The sequence below is a fragment of the Lithobates pipiens genome, unplaced genomic scaffold (genome assembly GCF_037356315.1).
Source record: "Lithobates pipiens isolate NorthernLeopardFrog02 unplaced genomic scaffold, aLitPip1_a1.2 Scaffold_3, whole genome shotgun sequence".
NCBI lineage: Eukaryota > Metazoa > Chordata > Amphibia > Anura > Ranidae > Lithobates > Lithobates pipiens.
In genome coordinates, this window is record NW_027507790.1 from 39765893 (window position 1) to 39793775 (window position 27883).

Here is a 27883-nt window from a genome sequence, read left to right on the forward strand (position 1 = left end):
CGGCTATTCAATTTTTTCCAGACTTTTTTGTAAATAGCCCTCGTGACTGGTTTGCGACTCTGTAGTAAGGTCGCAATTACCTCATCTGTCAGGCCCTTACTCTAAGATTTCCTCTTCAGTAACCACGCTGAAAGCTTCAGTGTGGCGACCTGTGGATGGTAAAGGGGTCCCTGCGACAGGAGGTCCTGTCTGTAGGGAAGCCTTAGAGGCGGACAATCTGTCAATTGTAGCAACGTTGTGAACCATGGTCTCCTGGGCCAAAAAGGTGCTACTAGAATCAAACAGGTTTTCTCCTTGAGGAATCTTGCTAGGACCCTCGGAATGAGATGAAGAGGGGGAAACGCCAGACTGAAAGTCCATGGAGTTTCCAAGGCATCTACAGCCAGGGGCTGATCTCCTGGGTTTAGCGAGAAAAAAAAATTTGGAACTTTTGCATTCTTTTTGTTCGCAAAAAGGTCTACCTCTGGTTTTCCCCAGTGAGTTATGAGATTGAATGCCTCTGGGTGTAAGGACCATTCTTGGTTCGAAATCTTTTGTCGACTCAAGAAGTCCGCCGTGTTGTTCAGTTCCCCTTTCAGGTGAACTGCAGAAATAGATTCCAGATTGGCTTCTGCCCACTGGAAAATGCGTCTGGCTACCAACATCAAACGAGGACTTTTGGTACCTCCTTGTTTATGTATGCTACAGCCGTCGTATTGTCTGAACGGACCTGTAGATGGTGACCCTGTATTGTGGGGTGAAAAGCTAGAACAGCTCTCAGGATTGCTGTTAGCTCTTTCCAATTGGAAGAGAAACATTTCTCTTCCGGGGTCCACTTGTCCTGGACCCAGTTTGAGCCGAGGTGGGCTCCCCAGCCCCAACTGCTCGCATCCGTTGTTAGTGTTGAAGTGATAGGAAGGACCCAATGAACCCCTTTGTTTAGGTTCTCCCTGTCCTTCCACCACCAGAGGGAGCGTTTTATCTTTGAGGGGATCGATACCTCCTCCTCCAGATCTCTGCCCTTTAATTGTTCCAACAGAAATCCCTGAAGGTCTCTCTGGTGGAACCTGGCCCATTGTACGGCTGGAATGGCTGCCGTCATAAGACCTAAGACCGACATTACTTCCCTCACCGTACATTTGGGGCTGCATTGAAGAAAAGATATTCTCTGCCACAGATTCAAAATCTTTTCTTCCGGCAGTATAATTTTCTGATCTACAGACTTGATCCAGTAACCCAGATACAGGATCTCCTGTGTTGGGGTTGTCTTGGATTTCTCCTTACTGACAATCCACCCTAATCGACTCAGGTTGAGTTGAGTGAATTCCAGATCCTGAGAAAGACGACTCTGAGTGTGCTGTTAGGAGCAGATCGTCTAGATAGGGGATAATTAAGACTGATTGAAGCCTCAGTGGAACTAAGGCCTCTCCGAGAACCTTGGTAAAGATTCTTGGGGAGGATGACAGACCGAAGGGGAGCGCTCTGCACTGAAAGTGGTAAACCTTTGTGTCTATCTGCACTGCCATCCGAAGGAATTTCTGGCATTCCTCCCTTATTGGAATATGCAGATAAGCATCCCTTAGATCCAGGGTCGCCATAAATATCTCTTTCTGCAGGAGATTCTTTATGGAATAAATGGACTCCATCCGGAATCTCTTGTAACGGATGGAGCGATTCAATGGTCGGAGGTTCATAATTAGCCTGAAACTCCCTGACGGCTTTTTTACCACAAAAATGTGCGAGTAAAAACCGTCTCCTTGTTCCTGAATAGGGACTGGTGTCAATACCTCTTGATCCACCATTTCCCCTATCAGTAAAGGTAAGGCCCTGGCCTTTTCTGAGTGACTTGGAAGCTTTGTCACCAGAAATTTGGAAGGAGGGCTGCTGTGGAATTCCAGCGCATGACCCCTTTTTATTATGTTTAAGACAAACTCGTTCGAGGTTGTCTCTTCCCATTGTGGAAGAAATTTGCTTAATCTTCCTCCCACAGGAACCCTGACGTCACTGGGGTTTGGGATCCTGATTGGGGCGGCTAAACAGTATGCCCCCTTTTCCTTTCCCTTTATGTCCCGACCAATGTTTTTTGGGGGTTGAACTCTTCTCTGATTTAGAGGGTTCCTTAAAAGGGACGAAAATTTCTTTGAAAAATTTTCTTTTTTGCGGGAAAGGTTTTCTTTTTATCCGCCGTCCTTTCTAAGGCGGAGTCTAATTCAGGCCCAAAGACTAAGTCTCCTGTAAAAGGGACGCTGCACAGGCGGGTTTTAGACGCCGTGTCTCCCCCCCAGGTTTTCATCCATACTGACCTCCTAGCTGCCACTGAAAGTGCTGCTGACTTGGCCGTAAATTTTACGGAGTCCGTGGAGGCGTCAGATGAAACTGGTGGCCTTAAAAAGCATAGGGAAGGATTTCAGAAGCTCCCCCCTAGGAGTGCCTGCTTTTAAATGTTCCTGTAGTTGTGATAACCAGAACTCCAGGTTTCTAGCTACACAAGAAGTGGCTAGAGCTGGTTTTAAGCCTGCCATAGAGGCATCCCAGGCCCTCTTTAAGACAATGTCTGTTCTCCTGTCCATGGGATCTTTCAGATGGCCCATATCCTCAAAGGCCAGATCAGCTTGTTTTGAGATTTTGGACAGAGGGGCGTCTAGTTTAGGATTTTTATTCCAGACCGCCTCTGGGCTCTCATCAAAAAGGGAACCTTCTCTTAAGGGATTTAGGAAAGAAAACCTTTTTATCTGGTTCCGACCACTCCTTAAGGACAAGGTCAGAAAGCACCTTATGTATAGGGAAAACCCTTGCTTTCTTTTTTCCCAGAGCCTCATACATCATATCATGTCTGGATAACAGTTTCTTCCTCCTCAATTTCCAGCGTGTCATAGATAGCCCCCATTAGCTCATCTACTTCCTCAGGCTTTGGATGTTGCTTGATCCTCTTCCTGATCGGAATCAGTGTCAGAGGAATCGGGGCTAATCAACGTGGGGCTAGGCTCCCTGAACATACGGGGCTCCCCTGAGCTGGGTGTTGTAAAGCATGGTGAGGAGGAGACTGCAGTTGTTTTACTCGTGGAGGCAGCCGCAGCTGACCCCACGTCAGTGATTAACTCTCGGAGGGACTTAAAGGTCGACGCCATTTCCTCTTTAAAGGAGCCCAAAAATTTTGCCAAAGGGGAATCTGTCTCAGATTTAAGCAGGTTTGTAATGCATTGCTTGCATAGGGCTTTGTTAGAGCCAGAGGACAACCTATTCCCACAATTAGGGCACTTTTTGCGGCCTGCCTTGTCTTCCTTTGGTATCTCTTTAACCTGAAAATAAGAAGACAAAGGATTTTTAGCGCCAGCCCCCTGTCCCTCCTTAGAATCACCACTAACTGCACACAACCTAGACTGTGAGTAACCACCACCGTGGGGCACTACAGAACCCATCCTACAAACACCACCGCTCCACCAGAGTAATAGCATGCCCGGCAGCCTACCTGGGATTGGCTGGTGCCTTTCTCCGCCGGAGTGTCCTGGGGAATAGTCTCCATAGTCCCCCTCTGGCGCTCCGGATCCCGCCGCTAGTCCGGTATTGCTGGACGCTGGTCGGGCTTTACAGGCACAGCGCTGGCTCTCCCTCTCCCCCTTGTACCCTAGAGACCCGGAACCAGAAGTCTCGGCACACAGAGATGACGCGGTTCCGCCGGAAGTGAACGCTCGGCGTCTCCGACCCCCTGCAACGAGGAGGGAAGATGGAAGGTTCCACTCACCACTCCTGGGGGAAACCGGCGTCATTCTGCCCCTGGCCACCTCGGCACTGGAAGGAGGAGGGTAACGGGTCTGCTCCGGTTCAGCTGGACGGTACCCGAGCCAAAGAAAAAAGGTATGGACCCAAACTGCAGCCATAAACCAGGACCCGGTCCCTTAGGCTTGCAGGTTCTCAGGCAGCCCCTGAGAGGGGCCTCCAGGTTCCTGGCAACATGTTCCTCCGGAGGAAACACAAATGACTGACCAGGGACCTGAGGGACCGCCTTTTGAACTGTGGCAATGTGTTTCCTGTGTCGATGGGAGGAGCTCCATCTCTCAAGGGCTGTCCTGGAAGAACACTTGGGAAAAAGGCTCTTCACATCTTGAATTTAGTTCATGACGTCAGGTGTTATCTGACATTCAGGCAGATTCCTTCTTTGTGCTTCCTGAAGGTGCAAGGTCAGGTCACAGGTTCAAAAATCTATTTCTCATAGAATCAGTCAAGCTAGTTTCTCAAACTTATGGTCTAAAGGGCAAAGTTTCGTTTTTGGCGATAGCTCTTTACCAGGAAAGTTGGAGCTTCTTGGGCTATTTGCCATCAGGCTTCACTAGCTTAAGTTTGTAAAACTGCTACCTGGTCTTTGGTTCCTACTTACAAAAGTTTTTCAAAGTAATGTTCGAGCCACGAGGAACCTACTTTTGCTTGGCATGTCTTGCAGGAGGCCATGTAAAGTCCTAGCTTGTTCTTGTTTGGGGCCTGTTGCAATGTTGTCTCCCCCCCCCTCCCAATATTCAGTGTTTTGTGAGGTTCCCATAACTAGCATTGTGTCCTGAGATGTACAATAAAGACATTTGGATTTTAGGGTACATGGCTTGCTACAAAAACCGATACCTTGCCTAGTTGGGAGGGGATTTTCTGTCATTGCCAGTATCCAATCACCCACCTGTAGCAGCAAAACCCTACCGTAATGGATATGAAGGTACCCTGCCCTGTGATGTACTGACAAGATATTACAGGTAAACCAGAAATCCATTTTTTTCCCTTACAACAGGATGAAAAATGCTACCAACCATTCCCATTTAAGGCCACTCTTCCCACAGCAGAACACCCTTGTGGTGAAATTTTTGCCCAAACACAGCCACTCCCTGCCACTAACAGAAGGCAAGCCCAGGGACCTTCAACATTGCAGTCAATCTTCTGACCCTAAAGTACTCAAATCAGCAGCGCTTTAATACTTAGATTAGTCTGCTAGTGAACTCTGAGCTTGCTTAGCTCTACAGTCAGTCAAAATTGGCACTTGCTTGCTAACAAAGTACTTGTTTTACCCTGGTATGAAAATAAACTTCAGCTGCATGAGAAACCATTCCGAACAGAGCCTCATGGATAAGCACTTCTAAACTACAAAGCAGTAAATATCTGTAGGCACTGTAACTCTCCCCTAAACTTGCAGGAGATTTGCTATATATGCCATCAGTGCATGCACTCTGAAGACATGGCCGCATTTGCCGTTTCTTCAGGGCCCAGTGTCATAACTGGGGGCTTGAGCTGTGGGAGCTTTGCTCTAAGGTAAGCATTTCACAATGACCTGGTATGCAATGCATACCAGCTCATTAGGCTTTTGTCTTACAAGAATGAATCTATATTCACTTCTAACCGCTTCCGGACCACCCACATCATATACTGAGGAAGGCTGCACAAAATCACATTTGTACATGGTTTTTGTGCACGCAGTGTATGATGCATGTGCCACCAAAGCGCTGCGCCTGCTGTGATTGGACCCAGTGGGAGCAAATCAGCAAGTCCAGAGGCTGTGATGGCCAATCATTCTGTGACGAGATGGAGCAGTGGTGTGCCTATAAACAAGGCACACCGCTGATCTGTCGGAGTAAAACATGTGTTTAAGCCAAGCTGAAACCCCTTCTGCTATAAAATATTCCAAAAAACACACAATTTTTATTTGGGTACAGCATCACACGACTGCGCAATTGTCAGTTAAAGCAATGCAGTGCTGTATTGAAAAAAAAAAAAAAATGGTCTGGTCAGGAAGTGGTTAAAACCTTTTGAAGCGGTCATGCTCTCAGTAAAAATCTCCCCAACGCCACAAATACTCTGGAAAGCCTCAAGTTAGAGGGAAATGCAAACATTTAATAGGCAACCTGACAAAGCAATTTAAAGCTGTAGTAACGTACACACGGTAATGGTGAAAGGTTCCAGTGTGCATTGCTCGCTATCACATTAAGACTTACCTTAAATAACTCCAGCAGCACACTGACCACTGACAGGGCTTCCATCTTCACCTGGTCTTTGTTTTGGGTTTACGGGCTCCATGACATTACTCCCATGCATATAGGAGAATTGGCACAGTGCTCTGAAGGGATAGCATGCCGTCCCTGCAGAGTGCACGTAACGGTGACAACACTTATGACTTGATATCTTAAAATCTTAAGTGCTTGCCTGACTGGCACAGTAGCACTACTGCCTTTGAGGCTTCAAATCTACTGACCAAGATCAAATACTTGAAGACTAAACACATCAAAAGACTAGGACAGAAAAAAAAAAAAAAAAAAAAAATATAAGCAGTTTAACCTGCTAGCCTTTCCAGTTCCTCATGAGGGGTGGACCTCAGGCTGCTGGATCGACTCCCAGAATAACTGTTACTGGAGAACCATCGGCTAAATCTGCTGGCAGTCATTGATCCTTCCCCTAGTACATCCTCAATCATCTGCAGGAAGAGAACATGTATACAGGTTAAGCGATTGATCATATAGAGAGGGGAGCATGAGCTGCAATGGTGTTACACTTACTTGTAGGTGAAGGGACCACTTTGTGGCTTTGGAATGCCAGATTTGAACCCGAAGTCCAGCACTTATGTTTTAAAAGCCCCACAATTCACAACAGAAAACTTCATATAAAAGCAATTTGTACGATAAACCACAATAGCAACAGAACCGATCACACGGCATAACATTTAGGATATGGACTACCAAACTCAAATTAGCACTGAGCCACCAAGGATTTCTGAACATGAGCCAAACCTGTCAGTTTAGGCTACTTCAGCCAGCTAAACAAGACAGCTTATATATTCACGATATCCCCAAATTAGGGCAGAAGTATTTCACAAAAATGTTAAACATCCTATATGAAAATACAACTCAGTCCAAAATGAATTTAAACAATTAAGCAGGAAAAAATAAAATAAAAAATACGTTCCGTTTCAGTGATATATCAAGCCAGGTAAAAATTCAGACACCTTCTGCGTGCAAAACTGTGACTACCCATCACCAGTGTAAAACAAAAAGATAGGCAATAAGTAATAAAGGAGCTTTACAGATTGCATGCCAAAACATTGAGGCTTAAAATACCCAGAGGTTTGGTGCTTTTAGAGATGTGAGCATTACACCACAGCACTTACCGATGCCAAGCCAGGGACAGACTTGTCTAGGTTAAAGAACTCATTAAAGTCAAACTCCCCTGGAGCTGGTTGTGGGAGAACAGCCTCTTGAGGCACTTCCTGGTCAGCCGTTTCTCTTTGAATAGGAGCCGCTTCTTCCTCCAAGATGCCACCATTACATTCAATTCCTGAGAAAAAAAAAAAAAAAAAAAAAAAAAAAAAAAAAAAAAAAAATGGGACCATGAAATAATGAACCTTATACAGGCCAGAAAAGCAGATGACATGCTAAAGAGATGAAAGCAAACAGTTCTTAGAGACGTTCTATTTGAATTTGTTTTAAATAACGTCACCTTATATCTAGTCTTAGATTTCAGTTCCTTGACTTTATATGTGGGGGACCCTATATGGAGTTCTAATTAGAATCAAAACCCAACACAGGCGTGAGCTCCCACTGCCTGGGAGGACCCTTTCTTCCAAATGCATGATCAGCAGCCAGGTCCAGGCGGTAATTCTTTGCCAACGTGGAGTAGCTGGACCAGGTCGCTGCTCTGCAGATCTCCTCCGGAGTGGCACCGGCCTTCTCTGCCCACGAAGCTGACACTGCCCTAGTTGAATGTGCCTTAGAGGTGCTTGCCTCCCTGCCAACCTGTATGCCTCTAAATACAGTTATCCTAATCCATCTGGAGATGGTGGATTTAGATGCCTTAAGACCTTTGAGTGAGCCCGCAAAATGCACAACGATTCTGACTTCCTGAAGTCTTTACTAATATTTAAAGTAAAAGGCTACGCCTATCAACTAAACTGAGCCCTACTTCCTCATCACCTGAGGAATAAAGTGTTGGCAGGATAAGGTCTTGAGTTCTATGAAAAAAAATAGACAAAACCTTGGGGACAAAGCTAGAATCTGTAGCAAGCACAACCCTAGCAAAAAATAAAAAACCCCACACAAAAAAAAAAAAAAAAAAGTTCTCTTAAAGTGAGAGCGCCTGCAACTCATTCTGGCTGATGTAATTGCAATAAAAAAAAAAAAAAAAAAAAAAAAAAAAAAAAAAAAAGCAGTTTTCAAAAATACCATTTAGTATCCGATTTCTCCAGAGGGTCGAAGGGACACTTAGTGCTCTTACAAAGTACCCAGGCTAAATACCAGAAGGGACAGGCTCTGACCTTCACTGGCCTGGACCTGGAGAGGGCTTTAAAGAAATTCTTTATGAAACGATCTTGCTGCAGGGGGCCTGAAGAAAGACACAAAGTAGCAGCCTGTACCTTCAAGGTGCTGACAGAAAGCCCCAACTCCACTCCTGCCTGGAAGAAGCCCAGCACCGCCAGAATACCTGGATCTTCCTGCTCCTGTTCTGCTCCAGGAATTGAACCTCTGCCACACCTTGGTGTAAATGGCCCTGGTCACTGGCTTACGGCATTTCAAGAGTCTTTATGACCCTTTCTGAAAAGCCTTGGGCCCTTAACAGCTGTTCCTCAGACTTACAGTGTGGTATCTGAGGGTCTCCATTTGAGGATGCAGTATAGGACCCTGTGTAACCAGATCCCCCCCTCCTCAGAAGATGAATCAGAGGCTATATTGCCAATCTCTTTAGGACTGCAAACCAGGCCCTTTTTGGCCAAAACAGGGCTATTAGAATGAGATCCGTTACCTGGGTCTGAAATTTCTGAAGGACCGCCGCAACCAGCCTTACTGGGGGGGGGGGAAGGCATAGCACAGGTTGAAGTGCCATGCACTGGCGAAGGCATCTATCCCTCCGGCTTGATCCTGCGAGTGCAGGGAGAAGAATTGAACAACCTTCTTTCTGAGGCAAACAAATCCACCTCTGGTATGCTCCAAGTCCTCACCACCTGCATGAACACTTCCTGGTTGAGTGACCATTTGTCCTGTCTTACACTGTCTTACACTGGCGACTGAGAGTCCGCCAGTGAGTTCTGAGCCCCTGAGTTCTGAGACGCTAGGTTCAAATCGGCCCAAGAGAAAAATGTCCCCCCCCCCCCCCCCGAAGAACGACCGGTTTGTGACAAAATTGAGGTAGGGGGGATCTGCCACTCTTTAGGAGGTCCAACTCTCCCCGAGCTTATAGGCAGCGGTGTACAAGCAGCCCTCTTCACTGCACTAGACGGAGAGGTGTTTTGGGGCAGAGAAGGTACTTCAGGAGGCTCCCCTAGGACAGTCCTGGAACATGGAGCTCCCCAGGTTCCTCATATCCTTCCTGTCCACCAGGAAACACAAAAACTGAAGGGGGAAGGCCTGAAGGACCTCCTTTTAACCATTTGGGTAAACGCATTTCCTGTCCCGGGGGGGGGGGGGCTGGAGACAACTGCTATGGGCACCCCTTACCCACACAAGTGTTTAAAAGAAAGCCCCATTTGAAGGGGGGGGGGGGGGGGAGGGTGATAATAACAGACACAAGACCCCTGGGTCCTCCAAGAAACCTTGGCTACCCAAGCTTTTGACAGAATTTTTTTTACCCTTTTTGGGTAAGATGCAACAAGTTTTTCACACCTGGATTTGGGGATCCTCTGCCATTCCTCCTTGCAGCTCCTCTCCAGTTCTGTCAAGTTTGATGGTACATGTTGGTGGACAGACATTTTTAGGTCTCCAGAGAGTCTCAATTGGGTTTAAGTCAGGGCATTCAAGAACAGTCAGAGTTGTTGTGAAGCCACTCCTTTGTCATTTTGGCTGTGTGCTTAGGGTCATGGACTGGGCTGAAGGTTTACCTTCCAACAAGACCGAGGTCCCGAGCACTCTGGAGAAGTTTTTTGTCCAGGATATCCCTGTACTTGGCCGCATTCATCTTTCCCTCAATTGCAACCAGTCATCCTGTCCCTGCAGACGAAAACACCCCCACAGCATGATGCTACCACCACCACCACACTTCACAATTGGGACAGGTGATGAGAAGTGCCTGGTTTTCTCCACACATACCACTTAGAATTAAGGCCAAAAAGTTCTACCTTGGTCTCAGATCAGAGAATCTTATTTATCACCATCTTGGAGTCCTTCAGGTGTTTCTTTGCAAACTCCATGCGGGCTTTCACGAGTCATGTACTGAGAGGCTTCAGTCAGGCCACTCTGCCATAAAGCCCTGACTGGTGGAGGGCTGCAGTAATGGTTGACTTTCTACAACTTTCTCCCGACAGCATATTTGGAGCTCAGCCACAGTGATCTTTGGGTTCTTTAGTTCTCACCCGATAGCTCAATTTGGCCAGACGGCCAGCTCTAGGAAGGGTTTTGGTTGTCCCAACGGCTTCCATTTAAGGATTATGGCGGACACTGTGCTTTTAGGAGCCTCAAGTGCAGCAGAAAGGTTTGTGTAACCTTGGCCAGATCTGTGCCTTGCCACAATTCTGTCTGAGCTCTTCAGGCAGTTCCTTTGACCTCATGATTCTCATTTGCTCTGACATGCCCTGTGAGTGGTAAGGTCATACACACACACATGTTCCTAATCAAGTCCAATCAGTAAAAATCAAACAGCTGGACTCAATGAAGGTGTAGAACCATCTCAAGGATGATCAGAAGAAGTGGACAGTACCCGAGTTAAATATATGAGTATCACAGCAAAGGGTCTGAATACTTGGGACCATGTGATATTTCAGTTTCTTTAATAAATCTGCAAAAATGTCAACAAGTCTGTTTCTGGGGTGCTGTGTGTAAATTGAGGGAAAAAAAAAAAAAAAAAAAAAAAAGGGAAACTTAAAATGATTTCAGCAAATGGCTGCAATATAACAAAGTGAATAATTTAAGGGGGATCTGAATACTTTCCGTTCCCACTGTGTGCAATATATAGATTGAGATCAGCTTCAATTTGTTAGCGCAACTTTAGTTAATACCTTATAATTGGGTCACAGCAAACATTTTTTCAGACCGACATTAAAGCGGTGTTCCGCAAAAAAACACACACACACACACACACACACACACACACACTTTTAAGTCAGCAGCTACAAATACTGCAGCTGTTGACTTGTAATAAATTGCACACTTAGCTAGCTATCCCAGAGTCCAGTAATGCAGGGGGGGGGGGGGGGGGGGGATCTAAGCCCCGCTCGTCGTAAATTTTTTGCTTTTGATACCACTTTAAGAGCCTTGCATAGAACACAATACTGGCCTAAGGCAGAAGAAAACAAAAGAACAAAAACCTGTTACTTGCCTTCCTTTACAGAAGATGTTCTTTTGCGTGTTCTTTTTCTTCCCTTCTGATCTTCTTCCAGAATTCTCTCATCAAAGCCAGTGAGCTCTATGGTCTCAGACTGGCTAGTAGGACCACCAGAAAACCATTCAGGCTCCTCTTCTGTATAGGAATCATTTCTCTTGCGTTCACCAAATACTCTCTTGCCATCACCATATTCTCTCTAATGCAAGGGGGGGGGGGGGGAAGAGGAAGAAAAAAAAAAAAAAAAAAAGAAGTTTAATAAAAAAAAAAATTACAATACAAACTCTAAATACTGTGAGAATCACAGGGACCTGTGTGCTACAGTGGGGATCGAAAGTTTGGGCGCTCCAGGTAAAAGTGTGTATTAATGTGCATAACGAAGCCAAGGAAAGATGGAAAAATCTCCAAAAGGCAAATTAGAGATTAGATATTCTTATAATATGTCAAAAAAGTTAGATTTCCTTTCCATCATTTATACTTTCAAAATGACAGAAAACAAAAAAAAGATGGCGTCTGCAAAAGTTTGGGCACCCTGCAGAATTTATAGCATGCACTGCCCCCTTTGCAAAGCTGAGACCTGGCAGTGTCATGGATTGTTCATCATCGTCTGGAAAGACCAGGTGATGTCAATCTCAAAGGTTTTAAATGGCCAGACTCATCTGACCTTGCCCCAACAATCAGCACCATGGGTTCTTCCAAGCAGTTGTCTAGAAAACTGAAAATGGTTGACGCTCACAAAGCTGGAGAAGGCTATAAGAAGATAGCAAAGCATTCTCAGATGTCAATATCCTCTGTTCGGGATGTAATTAAGAAATGGCAGTCATCGGCTTGCAGGATTGTGAGAAAAGCAATTCAAAACCCACGTTTGACCGCACGATCCCGCCAGAAAGATCTGGCAGACACTAAAGTTGTGGTACATTCCACTAAAAAAAAAAAGAAAAAAAAAAAAAAAAAAAAAAAAAAAAGATACTTGTACAAATATGGTCTTCATGGAAGAGTCAGAAGAAAACCTACGTCCTCACCACAAATCAGTATTTGAACTTTGCTAATAAACATATATAGGCAAGCCTGAGGCATTTTGGAAACAAGTTCTGTGGACAGATGAGGTTAAAAATATAACTTTTTGGCTGGAATGAGCAAAGGTACGTTTGGAGAAGAAAGGGCACAGAATTTAATGAAAAGAACCTCTGTCCAACTGTTAAGCGTGGGGGTGGATCAATCATGCTTTGGGGTTGTATTGCAGCCAGTGGCACAGGAAACATTTCACAAGTAGAAGGAAAAAATGGATTCAATAAAATTTCAGCAAATTTTGGATGGTAACTTGATGCCATCTGTGAAAAAGCTGAAGTTAAAGAGAAGATGGCTTCTACAAATTGATAATGATCCTAAACACACCTCGAAATCCACGGGGGATTACATCAAGAGGCATAAACTGAGGGTTTTGCCATGGCCTTCAATCTCCTGACCTCAACATTATTGAAAATCTATGGATCGACATTAAGAGCAGGGTGTGACAGACCGCCCAGAAATCTCAAAGAACTGGAACACTTAAGGAAGAAAGGGCAAAGATACCTCAAATAAGAATTGAGACTCTTGGCTGGCTACAAAAAGCGTTTACAAGCTGTGATACTTGCCAAAAGGGGGCAGTACAAGATATTAACTCTGCAGGGTGCCCAAACTTTTGCAGACGCCTTTTTTTGTTTTCTGTCATTTTGAAAGTGTAAATGATGGAAATAAAATCTAACTGACATAAGAATGTCTAATTTGTAATTTGATGCCATTTGGAGATTTTTCCATCTTTCCTTGGCTTCGTTAAGCACATTTTTACCTGGGGTCCCCAAACTTTCGACCCCCACTGTATATATGATAACACAAACTATTTGTAGAATCCATTATTTAAGGGAAGAGAGGCAGCACACAGGCACCTCTAGATGCCCACTATTTAGAGTGGGAGGTTCGCCACAGGTTGTCTTAATGGTCAATTCAAAAACAGGAATTACACCTTTTGGCATATGACAGAGATTGTTTCCTTTATGGTACAGTTGGGCCCCCCCCCCCTTCAGAAATCTCCATCTTTAATGTGACCTATAAACTGTACAACTCAATTGAACAAACTTCTTAGTTGGGGGGGGAACCAACACACCCCCACAGATTTTCAAATCAGATTCAAGTCTGTGCCATTCCAAAAAAACTTTATTCTGGTGAAACTATTCCTTTGTCGATTTGGGTCATTCACATACTGAAAGATAAAGCCCCTCTTCAGCTTTCAAGTAGAAGCCTCAAGGTTTTGTGCCAATATTGACTGGCACCTGGAACTGTTCATTATTCCGTCTACCTTGACTAAGGACCCGGTTCCGGCTGAAGAGAAGGGAAGGGGGGGGGGGGGCGACAACCCACCCCCACAGCCCAAAAGCATGATGCTGCTACTTTACTGTTGGTGTGGTGTTCTTTTGGTGCTGTGCAGAGATTAGCATCAAAAAATAAAAAACCTGGTCTGGTTTCATCAGACCAGAACACATTTTCCCACATGCTTTTGGGAGACTTCAGGTGCAGGTCTGAAAAATTTAGCTGGGCCTGGATGTTTCTTTGCAAGAAAAGGTTTTGGTCCTGCCACTCTACCCCACACGGAGATTGTTGTCACATGTACCACACAGCCAGTACTTGCCAGATATTCCTGCAGCTCCGCTAATGTTGCTGAAGGCCTCTTGGCAGCCTCCCTGACCAGTTTTCCTCATCTTTCTCTCTTGGGCCCCCCCCCCCCCCCAATTCTTAGTAATGTCACTGTTGTGCCATATTTTGATCACTTGATGACCGTGTTCCATGGTATATCTAATGCCTTGGAAATTTTGTACCCTTCTCTTGACCGACACATCTTAACAATGAGATCCCTCTGATGCTTTGGAAGCTCTCTGCTGACCATGGCTTGTAGAATGCAAGAAAATGTTGGTAAAGACCTACTAGAACAAAACACCACACACACACACACACACACACACACACACACACACAACACCTTTGTTTGGGGTTAACCAGAGGCACTTTAAAAAGTGGCAGATATGTACTGACTCTGATTTAACATGAGTTTGAACGCGATTGCCCAATTCTGAACGTAGCTACATCTCCAGGGTGTGCACACTTATGCAACCACATTTTAGTTTTACTCCACAGATGCTGTCTCCTCTCCTCCCCCCCTAGATTTGTACAGTTTAAAAAGTTAAAAAGTTTTGAATTTATTAGTCTTTTACATCACAGAAACCTGACATTTTAACAGGGGTGTGTAGACTTTATAGCCACTGTATGAGTACGAGTGCTCGGTCCTGCTTTTTTTTTTAAATCAACAGGTTTTATTTTGTTTACAGTGCATACATGCTATAGTGTACATTTTCAGGTATGGTACATATCATACATAACTTCAAACAGTAGAGTCCACATCTCAGGTCTTTATCATCACCCCATGGCGTATCCGTGGAATAAATAAGAACCTGGTTTCAGTATTTTGTGACTCGCCTTGTTACCCATGGGCTTGGTGATCCACATGCCATCGACCTACCCGTGCGTAGTGCGAGGGTCAAGTTATGAGCAAGTGTCCGACTCCTGCAGCCACCTGTCCCAAATTTTATAGTATTTCTCAGGACATCCTCTATTGGTGTATATAAATTTTTTTTAGATAGGAGGGTATTGTTTATTTCGGCCTTCCAGTCTGCTAAGTTCGGGGGGCAAGTCCTCATCCATTTCATAGCCATTACCTTACGCGCTCTGAATAGTGTCTCATGCAGAAATACCTTTGTGTACCTGTCAGTCGAGTCTGGCATGAGCCCTAGGAGGCACATTTTTTGGGTCAAGTGTGGCTGGAGAGCCCATAGCGTCATGAAGGAATCTCACTGTGTCCAAAGTCCCTGTATTTTGGAGCATGACCATAAGATGGATGAACGTGCCCCTCTTCCTCCCACACATTTGGCACAGAGTGGACTGAGTTCCTGTATCTGGCTACCCTAAGCCCTTGTATACACGGTCGGAGAATTCATCAGAATGTGTCCTATCGGACCGTGTGGTATGCATCGGACCGATTCTGTCGGAATATCCGTCGGACCCAATTTTCCAACTTGTTGGAAATATTTTCCAACAAACTGGTCCGATCGGACATACTCCGATCATGTGTAGAGAATTCCGATCGGACAAAGTGCCACGCATGCTCAGATCAAATTCCTACACCAAAGCTATTGGCTACTAGCCTGAACGTAGTCCTGTCGTAACAAAATAACGTCATCACGTTCTGAACGATCAGATTTTCCGTCAACTTGGTCCGACCGTGTGTATGCAACAGTTTCGGACACAATCCGGACAAAATCCAACGGATTTGGTTGGCAGAATGTCCGACCGTGTGTACAAGGGCTAAGTGGCGTAAGGTATGGCTGATGGATGATATAGGTTTGGGTCAGTCTGTCCGAGAGCTTTGGCGAAACCTCCTTGCAAAGTCCCAAGGCTTCCCCCCCATTCCTCGTCCTCTATGGGTCCCACAGCCCTTTCCCAGCGAGGCTTAAGGCCATATGCTAGTGTAGTTGTGACAGGAGTAGAGAGCATGTTATAGAATGCTGATATTAGTTTTTGGGGGGTCTGTGTTTTTGACCATCGCCATGATTACATTGGGAGTGGGCTGAGGGGACAGTATAAATTGGTTTTGGATTGCATGTTTGACCTGTAAGTATCTGTAGAACATGTGGGCAGGAAGATTGAATTCCTCCTTGAGTGCGTGAAACATTTTTAGGGTCCTATGCACGATTAAATGATGTAGGTAGAAAATCCCATGAGCGGACCAGCAATCCACATCCGGGATTCGCCAGAATTCTAGTAGGGTCCTGTTGTGCCATAATGGGGTGAAATCATATTGGGGAATCCCCAGCTTGGCAGAAGCAATGTCCCATATACGTCTGTATTGTCTCAATAAGGCCTTCTCCCTACTCCACAAGCCAGCATTTCCAGGGCCTATTATCGCATATAGTGAATCTTTCGTGCATCTGGCCCACTTGGGGCACATTAACTGGAGGAACCGTTCTGTCTTGTCTATGTGATAGAATTGGGATAACTGGGACGCAATATAATACAAGTTAAAATCCGGCAATGCCATACCTCCCAGGTCAGTAGGGTTTTTAAGTACCTGCCACGCCAGTTTGTGTCTCTTAGGACCCCATACAAACGGTTTAAGGAGGGCTTCTAGAGTTTTAAAATAATTCAAAGGCAAGCAAGTTGGGGAGTGCCATAACAAAGTTTTGGGAAGTAGGATCATCTTAATTAAGTTTATGCTCCCCCATACCCCCAGTGGCAGGCGAGCCCAAATCCTGAGCTTAGTTTTCACAGAGGATATAAGGGGTTCAATATTTAGATGTATATAGTCTGTCGATATTCTGGACACCTGTACCCCAAGGTATTTGATAGTACTAACTCTCTGGAGAAGTAACATGGCTTGTGACTTGGTTGGTGGGAAACTGTCTATTGGTAAAATCTGAGATTTCTCCCAGTTAATTTTTAAACCAGAGAAGGTCCCAAATTGTTCAATTGTGTGTAGTGCTGCTCGCAAGGAAGGACCCAGGTCAGCCAGGTACAACAGGGTGTCGTCCGCATACATACCGATTTTCTCAGAGTACCGGAGCCTACTCCCTTAATTTCTGGATTATCCCGGATGGAAATGGCCAGCAGCTCAGCTACCAGGGTGTACAACGGTGAAAGGGGGCAGCCCTGCCTTGTGCCTCTGCTGAGGTCAAACTGCTCGGAGGGATATCCGTTCGCCATCACCCTGGCTGTTGGGGACTGGTATAAAAGTTGCACACATTTAATAAAATTTAGGGCCAAAGCCATACCCTTTGAGACATTTCCATATGTACCCCCACTCCACGGAGTCAAAGGCTTTTGCTGTGTGTAAGGTTACCACTACCCGAGATCCTGCCTCCCTATGCGTGGCTTACAGGTTAATAAACAACTTGCGCAAGTTGAAGGATGTATTACGACCCGGCATAAATCCCGCCTGGTCGACATGTATTAGAGAGGATAATTTTGTTCAATCTCAGCGACAGTACCTTAGCAAGAATTTTAATGTCCGCTTGGAGCAGGGAAATGGGGTGATATGATTACAGATATCCTGGATCCTTCCCTTTTTTTGGGAATGAGTACTATTACTGCCTCTCATGGATAGGGGCAAGGAAAAGGTCTCGAAAAAGGTGGTTATATAGCACGAGTAGCTTTGGAGTAAGAAATTCCCCGAACTGGGAGTAAAACTCAATTGGGAGGCCGTCCGAGCCCAGGGATTTGGATTTGGCAAAACTGGCAATAGCCAAGGCTATTTCATCTGTGGTGAGGGGAGCCTCAAGGTCAATCTGGTCAGTCGTCAGTTGGGGGGGGGGGGGGGAAGGGTGATACTACAAAGGAAGGCCGTTCTCCGGTCAGTGGGGTCTGTCGTAGTCGTTTTGTACAGATCTGCAAAGAAGTCTCTAAATCTAGCTGTTACACTATGCAGATCCATGATCTGTTCTCGGTCCTGCTTTTTAATGTACAAATTACATACAGCAGTCCCAAACTTCCTGTATATATTTAATGATAGAAAGAGCATGCAACAGTAGCGGTGGCAACATAAAAGCCAAGCTAGCAAAAACCTCTGCCAAGTCACCAAGAGATACAAAAAGCGTGAGTAACAGCCCACCAGTACCTCATAAATTGCCTTAGCCTGAACTGGCCCTTTCACACAGATAAAAAACACAAACCAATAGGTCTTACCCTGAAACGCTTATCTTTGTACTCCTTTTCTCTTGTCTCACGAGGTTCTCTTAGATCGCGTTCAAACCCTCTAGCAGCTATAATTCTGCCACTGCCAATTCTTCGCCCACCAATAAGTCGTAAGCTTTCATTTTCTTTGTTATCCAAGGGACTTCCAGATCGGCGTGAACCGACAGCTGCAGTAACGTGGCAACCACCCCCAAAGCTCCGCCGCTGCGGACTGAGGACCACATCAAGGTCATCCTCCTTTACTCGTTCTCTTGGGTCTGCAAAAAGTAGACAAATCTTTACTCATCCGTTTAGAATTCATCAGCAGAAGCCAGAGAAAGCTAAATTTACCTGCTATTCGACGTTTTAGAGAACCTCTTTCTGCTTCAGTTTCTTTTCTTGAAGAGTCAACAGGTGAGCTGCGTCCAGAATTTGGGTATAGAGATGCATGCCATTTTTCAGGGTCCCAAATACCATCACTGTCAAACAAGACCATATAGGTTTCATAAACTATAAAGTCAAACTTTACGCCATATAGTCAACTCAAGCACACATTCAGTGCCACACACCTGTCATATTTGTCAAGTAAACATGATGGCCTCTGTCTAGAGTGTGGTAGCTCCTTTATGTCCAGAAGTTCTTCCTGTTAACAGACAGAAGGTATTAAAAAAAAAAGGAGGGGGCAAAAACTGACAATCAAGAACCCAACAACATAAAAAACCCACCAAGTGAATCCAAGTCACCTTGGTCATAGCAATTGAATGTGTACAGAACAGCTACAGATTTGCTTAATAGTTAATATATTTGAAATACCTTTGAGTATCTGTGATGGGATTTGCTTCGAGGGGCCTTCTTGAGGTTACCAAAAGAATCTCTTATGTCTGGGTCCTCCTTGTGATCCATTCCAACAAGTCCAGATATCCACAACAAACCTAATAATGGGGAAATTGGTTAGGTAGCCGCAGCAGCAGATGTTTAATAGGCTAACCTGGGACAACTCTGTGGGCAGCAATACTTTGAGTTAAGGCAACACCACCGTATAAACCCGATGGTCTTTTAAAAAAAAAAAAAAACTCATCAGATGACAGTAGCAAGTAAAAGTACTGTATTACATACATGCAACATATGCCCAGTGACAAATAAAACCCCAGGCCATAACATTAGAACAAATTTTAGTGTTCTAAAAGGTTACAGTTGAAAAGCAGCTGAATCTTAGTGGCGGAGGTTTAAAAGACGCATTGTCAGTTTTAAACCAGTCAACCCTTGTGGGTCACAGGAGTACATTTGCTTTTTGTATGCCTGTGAACCATAGTCTGCTTATAGAAGGCTTCTGCCCACTCATGGGGCAGACCTGCACAAGGCTTGGAAAGCATCCCAATATTGGGGGAGAATATGTATCAATGATGCAGGGAGCTGGGGCAGAGTCCTGCTGTCTGTGTCCATGACACAAGTGCCCTGAGGCAGATGGCTTTTCTGACGGGGCACTCGAGAAGATGAGGAACACCGCTGAGGGACATCCAGAAGGGGTTTGGGGCCACATATACATACACACCTTTAGTTATCCTTCAAAGTGGATCTACACCTTTCAATGAAGTTGGCTCATCTCCACTGCAAATATATCAGTCTCTGCCTACTTGTTTTTTTGGATTAAAGTGGTTGTAAATTCAGAAGATTTTTCTCCCCATCTCAATGCAGGCTATGCGTTAATATAAAAAAAAAAAAAAAAAAAACCTGTGTACCAGTTGCTGCATTCACCTAGGTAAATATCTTTTGTAGAATACCAAAACTTCTTTTAATGTTGAATTAACCATATTGCACATACAGCCATGCATTCATCTCAGATGGTAATAGATAGGTTACTGCCAATATACAAAAGGTTCTAAAAGGCAAAAACAAAAATTAAAATTTAAATTGACTATAAAATGTTATACTATCTGCTCTGTGCAATGATATTGCATAAAGCAGCTCAGAACCTCCTCTTCTGAAGGTCCCCAGGTATAAGACACCTGCAGGCCCACTTGAGCATAGACACAGCATGGCTCGGTCCTGTTCCAAGCTCAGATGTAGTAGCCAATGGCACCTGCGGCAGTCTGTCCTGTAAGGAGAAGAACAGGCCAGCACAGCTGCAGACGGGCAGTGACAACTACTGGATTTTTTTTTTTCATCAACGCAGGGAATGCAGTGGGAAAGGGAAAAAAAAAAAAAAATTCAAATAAATAAAGTGTTCTGCCTTTACAACCCACTTTAAGCTTGACGCCGAGAAAACAGTGTTCCCCTGCTGTGCAGCTGCCCTTGCACTGCAAGGGTTAAAGTGGTTGTAAACCCTTGCAAACCACTTTGACCTACAGGTAAGCCTAGATTAAGGCTTACCTGTAGGTCCAAGAAATGTCTCCTAAACCTACACGGTTTAGGAGATATTTACCTGAAGACAGCCACCGCTGTCTACGGCGCATGCGCCGTAGACAGCGGCGCACAGGCGCACTGGGCAAGCCGCAGAACGCGGCTGTATGCCGCGAGTGAAGTCATCGCTGCTCTGGCAAATCATTGCACCGGAGCAGCGAGACCCACCAAGAAGATGGACGCTCGGAACTACAGGGGACAGCGGTGACTTTACTGGCTCCTGTGTCAGGCAAGTGACACATAATGGACTATTATGCGATGCATAGTAGTCCATTATGCTTTACCTTTGCAGGGAATCAAAGAGGAAGTAAACCCATGCAGTGTAGCCCCACTGTAAGGGAGGGCTGTCCTGCTACACTTTTAATCAAGTCATTTAAAAACTGGTAGTTTGTCCCAGTTTCCTCAAGCAGGCTCAGCCAGGAGACAGTCGGATATAACAGATTTTACCCCAGTCAAATCGCTACTCCTTTTTACTCCAAGAGAACAGGTGCCTGCAAACTCCTTTCTTTCCAGGCAAACTTTCAAGTACAACTAAATCAGAATTGTCGATCAGCAGCCACTCACGCATGACCACATCCAACAAAGAGGGTTGTTCTGACTGGTGAAATGAACCCCCAAGCCCTGGGGATGAAGGCAAATTACCCCTGCACTAGAGATGTCCTCTGGAATCCCAGAGTGCCAATACAGTCCTGCCTAAACAAAAGCCTAGGCATGCTTCAGATACCAAAGACACAACAAAAATGTCAGCATCCATGGAGCCAGGAACTGGAAAACCTCAAAAAAATAAAAAAATAAAACACACACAAAGACACCCGACACATCTCCCAAATTAAAAACCAAGCGACTGATGTCCATCATTAACCATTACACACCAAACATCCACCTCTAGTAAAAATGACCCCAAAGCCTCCCATGTGTAAGGAAGCTATCAATTTAGAGGAGATGGGCATGGAAGGGTCTTAAAGTGGATGCAAACTCAAATGCCCAGTAAAGTGAATGGCCTCAGATGATACAAATCCTCCTACACAAGTTTTACATGTATATTTGCCGTATTCAGCTTTATATACCATTTATAAAGTACACATGGAGTTAGATTTTTTTTTTTTTCACTTGCCCATTCAGCAGTAGCAGTGTTGAATTACACTGGGAGACAGCAGATTGGAGGAAAGGCACATACACCTCAAACGGTCAGGCATCCCCCTGGTCCCAACTATGAATCTGCCCAGCTTTGAATTTAACCTGGATGCAAGAAGATCCACATCTTGAGTTCTCCAAGCACATCTGGGTGTTTGCAGGTGAGAAAATCCACCTGCACCAAGACACCCAGATGGGGCAGTGGAATCCTTTAAGGGTCCACCTGAGAAACCAAGGAAAATCCTTCAGATATCTGCTTGACTCTGTACACATGGCTTGGGTCCCTACCTCATCTCACAACTTTAGGTTCTGACATACTCCGTGTCACAATTTGAGAGCCTTAAGCTTCATGCACACTGGGCTTAAAAATTGAATCTTTACAGGCACTTGGCTTATTTTCCAACCTGTAAAAGCATCCATGTGTCCTTGCAAAAGATAGGTATGTTAGATAAGGAGAGCTCAATGGGGGGGGGGGGGGGGGGGGGGGGTGGGGGGGTCCATGTATAAACTTGGGCAGATTCACAGTAGAACAATGCTTTTACCTTTTCTGGCCGTTCATACTGACATCTGTGAGCCGCTGCAGGTGTCAATGTAAAGTTATTGACCCCCCCCCCCCCCCCCCCTCAGATCATGCAATTGTGCAGGAATTGGGTCGCACAGGTGTGAACATCCATAGAATCCAATTTCAGTGCGGGCAAAAAAAAAAAAAAAAAAAAAAAAAAAAAAAAAAGGTCCTGCACCATTTTGGTGCGAATGTGATCCCAGCCACACAGTTTGTATTGCTGAATTTGCATCGCACAGACATCGCATGTGATCTGAACTGCAATGCAGTGTGAATCATATGTTTTGTCTGTCACTGCCCAAGTGTGAACCTAGCCTTAAAGTGTACAAAATAGGAACAGAAAACAATTGTGCATGTTCATACAGCAAGACATTGTAAAATGCCCGTCACTGCGCTATGCGTAAATTCTCCCTTAACCACTTGCCACCCACTATATAGGAGAAGAACGGCGGCAAAGTAGTTTCAATATATTGACATCCTCAGGATATTAAGCTGCTGCACGCATCGTGGTGATCGTTGTTGCGGGGCATCAGATTGACACCCTGCAACACCGATCTCTGTAACGAGTCGGACGGAGATTCTTTACCATGTGATCAGCCATGTCCAATCATGGCTGATCACAATGTAAACATGAAGAGCCTGTGATCGGCTATTCTTCACTTGTGTCTGACAGACGCAAGTAGAGGAGAGCCGATCGGGGGTCCTGTGCTGATTGTTTATCAGCGCAGGCACCCCCCCTCCCCCTTGGATTCCACCCAGGACCACCAGGGATGCCACCACACTGGACCACCAGGTAAGCCACCCCCCGACCCCCAGGGAAACATCAGTGCCCAGGCAGCTGCCAATCAGTGCCCACTGACAATTCCTGCCAGTGCCACCAGGGATGCCCAGTGCTGCACATCAGTGCCACCCATATGTACCCATCTTTTCATCCTTTAAGTACACAGTGTCAACCATCAGTGCCCTCTGTGCCCATCAGTAAAATAAAAACGTACTTTAAATTTTCCGTTTTTTAAATTTTTTTATTTGTTTAGCAAAAAATAAAAACGCAGTGGTGACCAAATACCACCAAAAGAAATCTCCATTTGTGGGAAGAAAATTGAAAAAAAAAAATAATTAGTTTGGGTACAGTGTAGCATGACCGCGTAATTGTCAAAGTGTGAGAGCTGAAAGCGCAAAATTGTCCTGGGCAGGAAGGTGTATAAGTGCCCTGTATTGAAGTGGTTAAAGGACAGGTGTGAGATTAAATAAACCGCACATATTGCCAGTATTCTTAAAAAGCTTTAGTTCCTTTCCTCCTATTCATGCATTAGGGGAACTTCACCTGTCATAAGGGTGAAGTAGCAATATGCTCTCTTTGAAAGTTTTGGAAGGGCAGTTACAACTTAAGCGATTCATCCCTTTTCACTTTGGCACAGGAGTGTGCTGCTGCTAGCTTGTTTGTCTGCTCAAGATCAAGCAGCCTTGAGAGGAGGAGGGAGAGCAGCTGCTACTGTGCTAAAGTCCCAGGAGCATGTAAACAGCACAAGTCAGACAGGAGAAAAGGGGGGGGGGGGGGGGTCTCGACAATATTGGCAGTATATCACTGCAGGGAAGACTGTAGCCCTTCCCAGAGATAACTGCCTTGATATTAACAGAAAGGGTACACTAGTCAGAGGGCTGGGAAGATTACAGAGGAAATAAACCCTGATGGGTTTTACTTCCTCTATTTCCCTGCAAAGGTAAAGCATAATAGGCTACCATGCATCGCATAGTAGCCCATTGTGTGTCACTTACCTGAAACTGAAGCCTGTAATGTCACCACTAGCAGCGAGCATCCATCTTCACCCCTCTTACTTCAGGGGCCGCGAACTCTGGCTCTGTGGCTGGAGTCATGTGACATCACTCTTGCGCATGCGAGCGGGAGCCACTGGTCATGGAATGACCCCTTTAGAAACAGCACGTTCTGCCCTTTCTAAAGTGCACGTGTGCCATAGACATCAGCACGCAACTTTTTTGTAAATATCTCCTAAAACGTAGAGGTTCAAGGTATTTCCAGCACAAGAAATTTAAGCACTAGCAGCTCACAAGGAATAGTATTAAAAAGGGGTTGTATAGATTCAATTTGTTTAAAAAAAAAAAAAAAATTATGTTATACTTAACTACACTGTGCAGTTTGTTTTGCACAGAGTGAGCCCGATCCAGCTATTCTGGCAACCCACAGCGGCTGTCTGGGCTCCTCACCCTAAAGATAACCCCCCCCCCCTCTGGGAAGCTCTTTCTGGAGGGAGTTAGCTTGCAGGCGCACTCCCCTGTCATACAGTTAGCAGCCATAGACGCCAACTGTATGACTCAGCCCCGTCATTGCATTTGATTGACAGCAGCACAAGCCAATGGCTGCACTACTATCAATTTATCCAATCAACAGCCAGACTCAGTGGAGGACACCAGCAGGTGAACGGGCGCAAGTAAAACAGGGGGGGGGGGGGGGGGGAAGCATTTGTTTAGGACCAAAACCCATCGAAAGCTTTCCCTGGACACAAAAGAGCCATTAGAAAGTGCCCGAAGGTAGTGATGAAACCAAACAAAGAGGGTTTGTGAATCGCCAGGAATTAAAATGATGTCCATGGGAGATAATGCAAGGAGAGCTACAGCCAGGTTCTTCTCTTCTTGATAAGAGTATTTATTTTCACTATTTTTTTCCCCACTGTCGTCGCCTAGACATGGTCTACCAGTAATAGCTTGGATACAAGCTATCAAAAGCTGCATAGAGCTAGCCAAGAGAAAAGGTGCCAGATCTGTAAACTTAAGCAAAAGCTTCTCAAATGTATTAGCCCGTACCACAGGTAAAGCCTTCCCACTATTATGTAACCATCATCACCTCTGAATGTGAGCGGCAACTCTGGTCGCAAAAATAGTATTTGTTGCACTCATATGTTTAATCTGCCAACATGTACTAAGAGCATTACCCGGTAAGCACAATGGGGGCAGGGGTGCTCCAAGATGACAGTAAGTTCTGCATGATGTCACCGGTTAACCCTGCATCCTGACGTATAGGAAGATGTGTGGGTACTCCACCCCTCGCATTGGGACCAGAAGTGTCCCAGTCTGCCCTTAACGCTACTGCCCTGATCAGCCAAGGTAGAGTATACCTGTGAAAAGCACAATAAGATGCAAAACCAATGCACCACACAAATTTAAAGGCAGGACTGAAGGGAGTTAAGGGAAGCGCGTGTGGGTAGTCACACGGGAACTTAACCACACACAGGGTACAGCCATCCAAATAACCTGCACTCACATATCCACACTGCAGGTCCCAAACTTCACCCATTTCAGCAGGTACACACAAGGACTTTAAAGAACATGACTCCCTGGTTGCAGGGGGTGCGACCACCACGCTGTACCTGTAAAACACCCTGCTGGTTTTCAAGGCAATATCCAAGTTGTTTGAGGCCAGTGTCAAAAAAGTTCACATTACAGACTGGGGTTGACTTACTAAAACTGAAGAGCAAGATCTTGTGCTGCTGTGCATGGTATCCAGTTAGAAGGCAACATTAGTTCAATAAAGCTTTGACAATAAAACCTGGAAGCTGGTTGGTTTCCATTCAGAGCTGCTCCAGATTTTGCATTTACAGTTTTCGTAAATATCCCCCACTGCCCTTGTGTCTCCGAAGCACAGTCCAGGTAGCCTGCCTTTAGCAAGCCAAACAATTTGGATAAGCTAGTCCTCCTGTTCCCCAATTAGACAAGATTATCTGTAAAATATTACATAGTGTAGAGATTGCACAGGCATGAACATCACCTAGGATACTAGCAAACACCCCCCCCCCCCCAAGCCTAGAAGGAATGTCCTGTCTTTGACAGCATCCATTCATTTGAGACTTCCTATCTTCAGCCACCTAAGCAACTCCTCTCGCCCTAGGCAGCGCCTCCCTGCCAGCAATCTTCTGGGACACAACTCAGGTCCCAGAAGAGCAGCTGGCCAATAGGAGGGAGCAGCCGCTACTCACGCATGCGCACCCGGCCACGAAGCCGTAAGCTATCACGGCCAGGTGCCCACAGTTACCATGATGGTGCCAACCAAGGCTAGAAGGGGGAGAGGAGTTAGCCTCCAGGCAGCCACATCTCTGGACCGGGGAGCAGGCAAGTGTTGGTTTATTAAAAGTTAGCAAATGTGCTCTTTGTAGCTGCTGACTTATTTATATAAAAAAAAAAAAAAAAAAAAAAAAACACAACACACACACACTTTAACAAGTCTGTTAGAATTGTCACACTAGGTCTTGATAACACCAGTGTGGATGCGTTCTGGGCCATGCACAGTTGTCACATTGGAAGCAGCAGCACCCATGCAACTGCTTCCCAACAGACAGCTATGGGACTGGCATGCAAGTAACACCTGTGCATCCCCCTGCTGGTAAAGCACAGGCCTGCACAGGACACAGATGTAAACACACCATTTGATTGAGGCCTAACGGTGTCACAAACCTGCTTGAGAAACCACCCCCACCCCATGAATTCTAAACAATCTCAGAAGCACTCAAAACTGATGCCATCAACCCAAATGACAAAGCCAGCCAACACAGGACCTAGTGTTTGCTGTACACCACTTTGAAGAGACTACACTTCTCTTCCTGTCCTGATGAGACAAAACAGCACAAGGGGTCTCCCAAAACCCATCATGGAGACAGAAGAGGGGTGCTCGTTGGAAGCCTTACTATGGTTGCATGCTCTAGTAGTGCTGTGTTATTCCCCCACCACGGGGGGGGGGGGGGGAGTAGTCTGCAGGACAAAGGAGACTGGTCTTACTAACAGACATTTAAAAACCCAAAAACAGAAGTTCTAAGCCTTAAATATCTAAAACTAGAAAAATAAAGTCGCCTACAGCTACCCTTGCACACCTTGGCCTTTACAAAGCCCTGTACAGCCATTCACTTTAATAGGCTATAGAGTGGCCATTCACTAACCAGGCAACAAGTACAATGGAGGGACGGAGGAGCCACCTGTCTCACACATAGCAACATACAAAGTCATAACGAAGCACGCTCACCAGGCCCAGAAAAACCGTTTCCAGTAACGCAGTCAGCCAACAGACCCAAACCAACCGCCAGACACCCCCCAAAGTCCCCAGAAACATGTACGGGCACAGTCCCAAGCACCTGCCGCACACTCATCCTTCTACCCCCCGCACACAACTACCCTCTTACCTGAATACACCCCCACTCCTTCCCGGTTCCCCCCTCCCTCTAATACCCCCCGCCGCGTACGGACGCCGCTTACGCACGGCACGCAGTGTACGCACACAACGCACGGCACGTACCGGCCCCGCGGCTCCCCCTCTCCTCGCCGGTCTGCTCTCCGCTGGGAGCTTCGGGGCCTTCGCTGGCTTCTGGCTCCCGCCGCGCCGATCCGGGATAGCCAACAATCGTTCCACTCAGGCACCGAAAATTGGCTACGTCAAAAAAAGGACCTCGGACGTCCTACGTCACTCGTTGACGCTGGAGAGGGCGTGTCGGCCAGACGCTTAACCCTTTAATTAGCAGGGGGATGGCGTGGTTCACGTGATGCTGTGATGATGTTTGGTTTAAAAGTGAAAGTGAGGTCATCAGACATGACTGGGCAGTACAAGATCCTGGAAAAAAAAAAAAAAAACGTTCTGTAAGGGCCTCTTGCACACTGAAGCTTGAAAAAGCTTAGTACAGCTTTTCTTTTTTTTTTTTTTCTGGGATAAAATACTTTACTATTTGTATCGTGCCTAAGCACACAGGCGCGTAAACAAGCACTGTGCATCCTTCAGGTAAAAAAAATAAA

The 27883-nt window shown here is 45.6% G+C and overlaps 1 protein-coding gene across 3 annotated transcripts in view; it reads right to left on the reverse strand.

The window, feature by feature from the left end:
• Positions 1-27568, reverse strand: part of EIF4ENIF1 (eukaryotic translation initiation factor 4E nuclear import factor 1) — a 71518-nt gene extending 43950 nt beyond the window's left edge. The window contains exons 1-8 of one of the 3 annotated variants that reach the window (XM_077461510.1): positions 27393-27568; positions 18814-18932; positions 18570-18643; positions 18352-18479; positions 18013-18278; positions 11245-11446; positions 7112-7278; positions 6286-6421 (exon numbers count right to left, since the gene is read on the reverse strand). In XM_077461510.1, coding sequence (XP_077317636.1) covers positions 6286-6421; positions 7112-7278; positions 11245-11446; positions 18013-18278; positions 18352-18479; positions 18570-18643; positions 18814-18903 — 1063 coding nt within the window. In that variant the 5' untranslated portion in view covers positions 18904-18932; positions 27393-27568. Of the gene's footprint in view, positions 1-6285; positions 6422-7111; positions 7279-11244; positions 11447-18012; positions 18279-18351; positions 18480-18569; positions 18644-18813; positions 18933-27279; positions 27325-27392 lie in introns of those variants that run through there. The other 2 variants (XM_077461508.1, XM_077461509.1) reach the window with 2 other exon arrangements.
• Between the last annotated feature and the right edge of the window lie 315 nt (positions 27569-27883).